The sequence below is a fragment of the Spinacia oleracea genome, chromosome 6 (assembly GCF_020520425.1).
Source record: "Spinacia oleracea cultivar Varoflay chromosome 6, BTI_SOV_V1, whole genome shotgun sequence".
Taxonomy (NCBI): domain Eukaryota; kingdom Viridiplantae; phylum Streptophyta; class Magnoliopsida; order Caryophyllales; family Amaranthaceae; genus Spinacia; species Spinacia oleracea.
Window position 1 is genome coordinate 6202784 of NC_079492.1, and position 10092 is coordinate 6212875.

Here is a 10092-nt window from a genome sequence, read left to right on the forward strand (position 1 = left end):
GTTTTAATAAGTAAGACACCGAATGAAAAATAACAAATTTATTCATCATTAATTATTTTTTATTTGGAGAATATTTATAAACTCTATTTTGATGATAATTGTCTACCAGATTTCATACAAATTAATACTTAGATTATAAATCGTGCATCGCACGGGTACTATACTAGTTTCAGTGACTATTAAAAACACTATTTCGCAACATAAATTAAAGGAGACTATATAATTTATATACTAACTACGTGAAACACTAACCCTAATTTCAACAAAACAACAAACATTTCAAATCACTCAACAAAATAATAAATATTGTACACATATAGTAACCATTAAAATAATATAGTAACTATTGTACACATATAGTAACGTAACCATTAAAATTACATAGTACCTCTTTAAACCATATAGTTACTGTATTACTCATATAGTTACTATTTAAAATCGTGAAGTCACTAATCGAATTCGCGAAGTGAAAACGATATTTCGGTAAAACACAAACATTAATTTCTCCAAAACAACAAATATGTTCAATTCTAAATAAAAATAGACTTAAAATTCTTTAAAAAACAACAAACCTAGATGTGATCTCTAAAAATTCTTGCAAAGATTTGTAGACGAGCGCATATTCTTCGATTCGATTTCGGCAACGACGAACCTCCTTCTTGATCTACTACTTCCTCCAATTTTTCCTCATCTAATAGATCCAATTATAAGAATTATAAGATAATTACGAAGAAATCGATCAAAACCTAGGAATTTTGGCTAAAATTTGAAAAGCATAGAGAGAAAATGAAGAGAGAGAAAATGATAGAGAATGTAGATCTGAAAATTTGAAAAATGAAAAAGTTTAAAACGTATATAAAGTAGGCTAGACAAAAATCGCATTGAAACTCTACAAAACACATAGTAACTCTTTAAAACACATAGTTACTGTAATACGCATATAATTACTATTTAAAATCACAAAATAATTATCACGTGACAGTTAAACATATTGCCCATACAAATTACTCTGTTGCCCTGGTCCACGCCCAGGTTATATTAGTATAAATGTATAATATTACACGACACACTTATATGAGAAATGGATAATTAGATTTGATTTTTTTTATTTTTTTATAAAAGTCTACGTGTGAGAGAGTTGCACAGAGAGAACCTAAGGAATACAATTGGGCTGTGAATCTCACTCTCGATATGATTGGTCCAACAATTGTCATCTAAAAATTCCCACGCATTATATAACTGAAATTTCACCTGTAAAATTAAATGTTTAATCCCAAATTAATCAAAAAGAAAACCCCTGCAAATTAATTAGCTCGAACTCCTCAAACCTGATTTTCTCTCTCCTCTTTAGCAGCAACAATCAGAGTTAGATTGTATCGAAAGCATAGAACAAGAGTGTGTTTGAGATGGCTCAGGCGGTGGAAGAATGGTATAAGCAGATGCCAATCATCACTCGATCTTATCTTACTGCTGCAATTGTCACCACAATCGGGTGTTCCCTTGATGTATGTTGTTTTCCCCATTTTATTCCTTTTTATTCAATTAAGAAAGTCAATTATATTCCTTATTTTATGAACTTTATTGCTGTTTTGATTCAATTTGAGCTTGGATTTTGATTTTATGGGTGTTTATAATTGAATTGCGCATCTGGGTTTGGTTTGATGTTGGATGATTTGAACTGGGTTTTGTTCGATTTTGTTGAAAACATAGATTTTTGCTGTGTATATTGAAATGGGGTTTTGTGATCGATTTGTTTTGTGATAGTTAGGGTTGGTTTTCTGGTGTTTACATTGGATAGTACTTCATATTATTGAATTGAGTACTTCGGATTGGTTTTTCTTCTTCTTTTTCTTATGATTTCAGTTGGGTTTACACTACACTCTGAATTGGTGTAATTTTTTAATTGGGTACTTGTGTTTGATTTGTATTTGAATGGTTTGAATTGGGTTTTAAGTTTCTTGCATGGTGTTCAGTTTGCTGGTAAAGACTAGAAGTCTAGAAGGTATGTGGTTGGAGAACTCAAAGGAGATATGTTTGGTCTATTAGCTAGTCTCTTGATTGGAGATCTTGGGGGCTTTTGTTTGTTTTCAGATGGCCTGAAAATTTTAACTGTGGTCGATCATGGAACAACAAGTGTTGGAAGCTTTATGTTAGGATGGTCTGTATGAGAGTGATTTTGAACCAGTGGTGCCCTAACTTACTATCTCTTTATGAGGAATGCATTGCAGCTCGAATTTATGATACCTAATTCTCTTTGTGTGAAGAAATGATGGTAATGTGTTTGTTATTTGAAATCTTTGAATCCCAGGAGGCCAGGATAGTAGGTCATTTTCTTTTTTCTAATATAGTTGTGGTTATTCATTAAAGAAATGACATGCACAGGCGCTGTCATTTCAGCTTCTCCCAATTTGACCATCAGGAAAGCTAACCGCCAAAGATGATCGGACAATCCAAGTTGCCTGTAATCCACAACAATCCCTATTCATATGCCATTGAACATTTCCCATTGCCTGTCTACTCTCCTTCAATAGCGTTCCTTTTCACCTACTTCCAGTTTTCCATTAGCTCCTCCCTAGCAATCAGTTAATCCATGTTTTGGATCTGCAATTTTACCTTATGTGCAGTGGAGATATTTTACAGATTACGTAACTATTTTTGATGTGAAAATGCAAAATGTGACTTGAGAAGTTGAGGGTATCAAAGTGGCAGGTCCAATGTCTTGCTTTTGTTGAACAATGATGCTTCATTTGACAATTGAGCTACATCCGGGCTTGACGTAGCATAACTAGAATATAACTCTTATGACTATAGTGTGGTTTGACATAGTTCGGATGTTCATGTCAACCTCTATATTATATGGACAACTCTATGAGATTATTCTTGATTTTCTTTTCCTTTTTTTCTTACCCGTTAAGAAGCTGTTCAAGTCTATAGTGATGGGAAAGGAAGTACTTCCACATATTTTTTGTCAAAGAAGTGCCGGATCACACACTCTGCCCTTTGTGTCTGTTGCTTATAACGCTTGGTCCTGTCCAAACATAATATTGGAGTGTTCTTTCAAATCCTTAATTGAAGTTCACCTGCTGAAATGTTAAATTAAACTCCCTAGAAGTTTCTACTGAATATTAGTTATGTGAGTCTAGGTGTCATGAGTTTTTTTGGGTCCAATTAAAGAGGCCTAATATAACATGTTGAAGGCAATGTAATATGTAACTGTTGTTTGGCTACAATAGGTATACGCATGCACTATTCTGGCCGTATTAGAGATAGCATTTTTCTTTTAGTAATATGTATGATTATACTGGTATAAATGTTAGTTGATACCAATATCAGATTCAACATTAGTGTTTGTCTGTGAAGTTCGATACTAAGTGGAGGATAGTATCTCATTTTTGAATATTATTGTGTGTGTGAAGAAAGTTTCTGGTCATGTGGTGAATTACTGATCTGCCTGCAACTTCTATATTCTAGAGTCTAGACTCCGCAGTCCACCTTTCAGTGTGGAAAAATGCACCATGCAAGAGTTTTTTTTTATGGCAATGAAGTAATACGGAGTAGTATATGAGTATATCTGTGTGTCAGACAGTCAGTAATATTAATCTTTTAGGGTAACTGAGAAATTTTGTAGAGTTAACTGGTTTCATTTGATAAAATATATCATACACTTATTTGGGATATGTCTAATATGTACTTTAATGGTTTGCAGATTATTTCCCCTTACAACCTATACTTGAATCCCCGGCTAGTAATGAAACAGTATCAGTTTTGGCGACTAGTCACTAATTTCTTGTACTTCCGAAAAATGGGTAATTTACAGTTTCTTCTCTCTTCTCCCTGCAACTTTTTTGGTTGAAGTTACCCTGTTTATGTGATGTGCATGGCCTTTTATATAATTATCTTTTGGGGTTCATGAGTTTTACTCGTCTTTGTCTTGTACATGTGTCTAAATGTAAGCTCTACATTCTACTTGACTTAAAACAAATTACTCGGGGAGTCTTTAGTATGTTTCTTGAATCGGTAGGCTTACAGATTTTGAAAAAAAAGTATCTGGGTTGTCTACCTATTTAGAAGCTAAAAACAAGCAGACTGTCAAATTGAGTTCTAATAATATGTAATGTACTTAGGAGGAAAGGAAACCTTTTTACGTTAAACCTTTAGTAGGATCTCATTGACGTGAGCAGTAAATCTGCAAATAATTCATAAATTTTGAATTTCATGATGATCCGAGTATGGAGGTTTATGCTTTGCAATGAGTAATGTCAAAGTGGCATTTGTAGGATATTTAGACCTCTAAAAGTTCTCGGTTGATGGGATACTTGCTGTAAGTCTGGAACCTATTTTATGATTGAAATACTTTAAATTGCTTTTTGGTACTCCTTCTGTTTCACGGCTTTCACCTAGACTATCTTGGTTGAAAAATCATATTCAAAGGAGTCCTAAAAACGATCAAAGTAGCATACTGTTATAGAGTTGGGCATTAATTTCGGATAGTAATATTAATTTTTTAGGGCATTCAATTTGAAACATTGGAAGTTAGGAACTAGGCATGTCCAAGTTAAACGAAGGATATTTCTGTATTCTTGAACCACCACACTTTGATACTCTGGTTAGCGGTTTCCTTTTTGATAAAATTATTTCACTGAAGCTGATTTATTTGTCACAGTAATTCTGATTCTTTACTTCATTGTGATTTCTTCTCCTTGTTAGATTTGGACTTTCTCTTCCACATGTTCTTTCTCGCCCGGTACTGCAAACTTCTTGAGGAGAACTCATTCCGGGGAAGGACAGCAGATTTCTTTTACATGCTCTTGTTCGGGGCTACTGTTCTGACTGGAATTGTTCTTGTTGGAGGAATGATACCATATGTGTCTGAGTCGTTTGCAAAAATCATATTCCTGAGCAATTCTTTGACATTCATGATGGTTAGTTCTTTGTCTTTTGTGTCATTTTGCATCGACAGTGGTATCTGCACTTGATGGTGGCCTCATTTATTTGGTTAATATGCAGGTGTACGTGTGGAGCAAGCAAAATCCTTTTATCCACATGAGCTTCTTGGGTCTGTTCACATTTACCGCAGCTTATCTTCCATGGGTAAGAATTACATTAGCTGGGTAGATGAAGTATCTGCTTGCTGAGCCTGTTCTTGAAAGCAAGGAAACCAATTAGACATTCCTGTAAAATGTTGCATATAAACCTCTACTTTCGTGTATCTAAGCAATAGTCTCATGGCACAAAACATAGGCGATAAATGAGCTTATATAAGGAGTTTTCCGGGTTTTATGCACAATTGTTGAGAAGTAGTTGCTTTCACATCGTTGAACGCTCTCTTCCTTGCACTTACCATCATTATGGCACAATGCTTGCTGCCTTTTCAAGAAATATTTGCTATTTGGGATGATGTAAAATGAGATTAATAGCATGCTAGTCAAGTAAAAAAATGCCCTAAGTGATGTCAATTCTATGTGTTTCTATCCGTAAGTATAATCATACACTCAATGCTAAGTTGGTTGCTCTGATTTCAGGTCCTTTTGGGATTCTCTATCCTGGTTGGTGCAAGCCCCTGGGTCGACCTTCTGGTATCTCCTCTCAACCTTTCTGTCTCTTTTAATGGTTCTGCATTTATAGTAGTTAGTTAGACTTCATATACTGGGGGTATTTTTTTAGCTGTGTTCGACTGCCACAAGGAAAATCCTGTTAAAGACAAAGTTACTCTGAAAGGGGTTGAACATTTCAAGGATAGATAAGACATTATGAATGGCGTAATTGTACATGTCACCCCCCAAATCATTTTTTGTTGTTGTTCTTGTTAACTTGAGTTCTTACTGTTGAGGACTTGTGTTGCGTGGAAAACCAGAATTACCAAATAACCTTGGTTCTTGAGTCTTTCGACGAGGATGTTGCATTTATATTAATGCTGTTAATCAACTGTTACAACTTAAAAATAGGGCTTTTTTAGGGGTCATTGATAAGAATCTCTATCCTATAAGGGAACTTTTAAGGACTTAGTGTCCTCTTTTTAGATTTCCTATTATATACCTTACTCACGTGTCTAATTTGTAAAATAAAATTTAGGATAAAGTCTTCCATAAATGTTTGGAGAAAGATAATTTCAAACCAAAACGTTCGTCACGCAACTCGTGTGCATAAACACTAGTTCCAAAATTGTCAAGGCTGTTTTGTGTAAAGACTGATATGTAGGGGTTTACCTTGGATAAAACGTCTCATGTGAAAACCTTTCTAGAGTCTGGGATTAACAGTTTCTTGTATGTTCAGCCTAGGTGATTTATAGTGTTTTTACCTTCGTATTTGTTTTTGAGGTGGTTGATAGATAGTCCTCAAAAATATATAGGGGTCGTTTGGTTGATCGTAGAAAGTAGAATTTCCTAGGAACAAGCTTTTCCCATGTATAAGCATTTCCTAGGAAGTGGATGATATTGTTTGGTTAAAAACATGGGAAAAGTAAATTCCCATGGGAAGTTTCACTTTCCTAGGGGAACCTAGGTAAGCAACTTCCTCCATTTTTCCTGGGAAGCGTGACTTCCCATGTTTTGTCAACCAAACAATACTCTAATCTTCCACTTTCTAGTAGGAAGTCATACTTCATATGGTTTTTCATGTCAACCAAACATCACCATAGAAACAAAAATTAACGGTTTCTGGTTTGCAGGGAATGATTGCTGGACATGCATATTATTTCCTTGAAGATGTATATCCAAGAATGACAGGTCGTCGCCCTCTTAAAACTCCCTCCTTCATTAAGGCATTATTCGCCGATGAGCCTGTTGTGCTAGCACATGCTGGAAATGTTCGCTTTGCCGCCCCTCCAGCAGACGAGCTTCATCAAGATTAAACCAAGACTAAACAAACAGCCTTGCGTTTGCTTGTAATTATTTTTATGTGCGGGCTGAACGAGGTGGTTGCCGTTCCAAACATTTCATTTAACTGATGACTAACTATAGGCTAATGTTAATTTTATTGTGACTGTGATTTACTTTGTTGGGAATTTAGTTGTAATGTAAACTTCCCAGTTTGACCAATTTGGCTAGCTTTTTTTGAGCAGTCAATATTTAGTCACTGGGATATTTCCACAGTATAGGCCAATTTTCTGTGAATTACTTTTTAATTTTTCGACACTTCTTTTGTGATTATATGAGTTATGAGCTTATTATGTACGTCTTAATACGTCTTCACTGATAATGCAATCAGTAACTCAGCTAATGTTTATGGTGATTGATGCGTTTATCTTTATAGCATTCTAACCCATGGTTTCAGATATACAGGAAGTGAATTACTGAATTTTGTTTAGTCAGAGGTGGGATTATACAGATGAATGATGTGAATGAGATAGATTCGACTTATTTTTCTATAACTTCTGTAACTTTCAATCTGTTCTTCCTGTTTTCACTTGTTTTTCTGTCAGTTTGTCAGATGTCGAGAAATTATAGAAAAAGTTTCCTACCCAAATCATTTGTCGAAACGTGCATTTTACTGGTTTTACCTGATTTTCTCATCTGTTGGAGATGTTTGAAGTTAAATAAAGGGTAAGTTGGCAAGAATAACCTACCTTCGGAAAGAAAAAATTTACATGCAGTCATGCAGACAGTTGAACTTCTCTGCTGCAGAAAATCAGAAATTTAAGTTGCCAACCAAAAATTCGACAGACAGGTTAGTTTCTTCTGTGATACAATCTCAATTATGATCATCTTCAAAGCAAGGTGTACAATTCGACTATTCGAGTGTAGAATTTGAGTAAAATAAAGCATGGTTTCATACTCTGTATCATCATAGAGATAATAAAACCTAAAGGATTCACCGTGATTTCACAAAAAAAAAAAACATTATTTATCGTACAAAATAACTGATCAACACAGAATCACATCTGAAACAAAGTTTACAGTAGAAGAATGAAGCTCTTACACTGTATTAAACAAAATAACAACATACTACGTACATGGTACATGATAATTAATTATATGGCGAATGATAAATTATAAGAATCCACTCTTAAACATCAGTACATAAACACTGATATATAATTATATATGTGAAGTATATATCTCCATAAAACCAGCAGAAAAACCTGAATTCCTGACTGACCAACAGATAAACTGACATACTATGTTACTAAATTATAACAATCCACTTATACATCAATCAGTACATAAACACTGATACATATCTCCATAAAACCAGCAGAAAAACCCAAATTCCTGATAGATAAACTGACATACGACATTGTTTAAGGGTTTGTGGTTGATTGAGCTCCATTGAAGGAAGGGGTTGGAATTTCTTGAGGAGTACCCGGAAATGCAGTGAAAGTTGGATTAGAAAGCTGTGGCAGATTGAGATTCCTGAAGAATTCAGGCAAGCTGGGGATTGCTGGTAGATGCAGAGATGAAAGATCAGGTAATGGTGGCAATTCTACACCAGTGAATGCAGGCAGCTCAGGCTGTGGAAGTGGAAGGTCTGATACCTCCTCGGCTAAAAGCCGAGCATCTGCATGAATCTTGATGTTGTTGATAGGGGATAATAAGGTTATGAGTAATAATGCTGGTATGACAATGGAGAAAAACTGATGAGCTGTGTAAGCCATGGCTTGGGAAGCTGCAGCTAAGAGGAAATGGTTTAAGAGTTTGGAGATTTTTCAGCTGAGTGTAATGGGGAAACACTTGGGGAAATGTAGGGCTTTTATAGAGGAGAGAGTAAAGATGGTTGTGGGCCGGGCTGGGTCCATGAACTGTGGTACTAAACGTGCCCGATCCTTGCCAAACCAACTTGTACCGTGTCGGGCGGGTCGGTAGTTTCAAAAAAGCGGCTTAGACCCACGCCGCCATCGTGTTGGGCCGAGCCGTAGTCCCTAAGGTTTCGTTCTGTTCGACTAGTTTTGTGTGGATTTATATTATCTGTATTTATCTAAACTTATTTTATCTGGAATCAGTCAAAATACGTTGAACAGAACAAAATCTAAGCGTAATTTTACTCAATTTAGCGTGTTTTGTCGTACCTTATCGTGCTTTTACAAAAAAATAAAAATACAGCGCAGGCCCGACCCACGATTTTGTGCTCGTGTTTGGTTGTGCATTTTTCGTGTCAGCCCAGGCCGACCCAGTGTCACCTTTAGGAGGAAGTAGATCCAGTAGGTTGCTTCGGGTAAGAAATTCTGGAAATCTCCATTTCTTTTCCAACCCTTTTGCACCCACTTTCTATTTAGGTAGTATTTTGAGAAAATGGGTCACTTCTTTCTTGAACAGTTGGAACAACTAATGCCCCATTTCAGCACTTTTTCTTTTGCCCAAACAATAAAGTTTTTCACTCTTTTCCTCCTTGCATAACATTAACATCAGTGAATTGTGATTAGCACCTTAATTACTGTACATGGTCACCTAATAACTGTTGTTACATAGTAGCTATGATGCATTAGGGTTTAGTGAAGACAGAAACCTGTCAAGAATTACACCAACATGTAAATAAGTAACAAAAGGTCTTGTGCGCACAAGGTGTACAATAAATTTATTGTACACCAAGATAACTTTAACCATTTTTTTTGTAACTTTAATCTAGTTTTGATTAACTTTTATATTAGTAAAAAAAATTGATAGATAAATATTTTAAAGGGTTAAATGATTAATTTTATACATTATTAGTTATTTTGAAGAAATAAGTTTTACTAAAATGAAAAAAATTTATCACTGAAAAATAGATAACTTTTACATATATATGCTTAACTTTTAAGAATTTTGAGTTAACTTTTACTCCGGTGTACAATATTTATTGTACACCCATTGTAAATAAGAATTTGTGAATAAGCAATTCGTTAGGCAGCTACCAAAAGACATTGTTACACAAAAGACTATGAATTGAATCATATTCGCATAGGCTAAAGCCAGAGGCAAGGTCATGACAACTCATGAGGGCTACGAACACACAGAGGAAATCAGTATGTAAGAGTCATCAGTTGACCTAGGAGATTCGGTTAGGGTGGAAAAATATAACTTTGTCAAAGAGTTTCCTAATAGGGACCAAATTCCCAATATTCCAAAAGATATTATATATACCTATATATGGTGAATAAGGATAACAATAAGGTAATAC

The 10092-nt window shown here is 35.1% G+C and overlaps 2 protein-coding genes across 2 annotated transcripts; one reads left to right on the forward strand and one right to left on the reverse strand.

Annotated features, from left to right (window-relative positions):
• The first annotated feature begins 1258 nt into the window (after positions 1-1258).
• LOC110790745 (derlin-2.2) lies at positions 1259-7172 on the forward strand. The gene is made up of 6 exons (XM_021995518.2): positions 1259-1505; positions 3707-3806; positions 4708-4922; positions 5008-5091; positions 5523-5576; positions 6668-7172. Exons 1-6 carry the CDS (start codon positions 1407-1409, stop codon positions 6848-6850), a joined length of 735 nt encoding a protein of 244 aa, XP_021851210.1. The 5' UTR covers positions 1259-1406; the 3' UTR covers positions 6851-7172.
• Positions 7173-8239: 1067 nt separating this feature from the next.
• On the reverse strand, positions 8240-8593 carry LOC110790757 (protein PELPK2-like). The gene has a single exon (XM_021995528.1). The coding sequence runs from the start codon at positions 8591-8593 to the stop codon at positions 8240-8242; it is 354 nt and encodes a 117-aa protein (XP_021851220.1).
• Positions 8594-10092: the final 1499 nt, after the last annotated feature.

Bases quoted from the DNA above. Each gene is read 5' to 3' on its own strand.
- LOC110790745 (XM_021995518.2), top strand. From the start codon at position 1,407: ATGGCTCAGGCGGTGGAAGAATGGTATAAGCAGATGCCAATCATCACT. The intron at 1,506-3,706 runs GTATGTTGTTTT...AATGGTTTGCAG, and splicing joins CAATCGGGTGTTCCCTTGAT to ATTATTTCCCCTTACAACCT. The intron at 5,092-5,522 runs GTAAGAATTACA...CTCTGATTTCAG, and splicing joins CCGCAGCTTATCTTCCATGG to GTCCTTTTGGGATTCTCTAT.
- LOC110790757 (XM_021995528.1), bottom strand. From the start codon at position 8,593: ATGGCTTACACAGCTCATCAGTTTTTCTCCATTGTCATACCAGCATTA.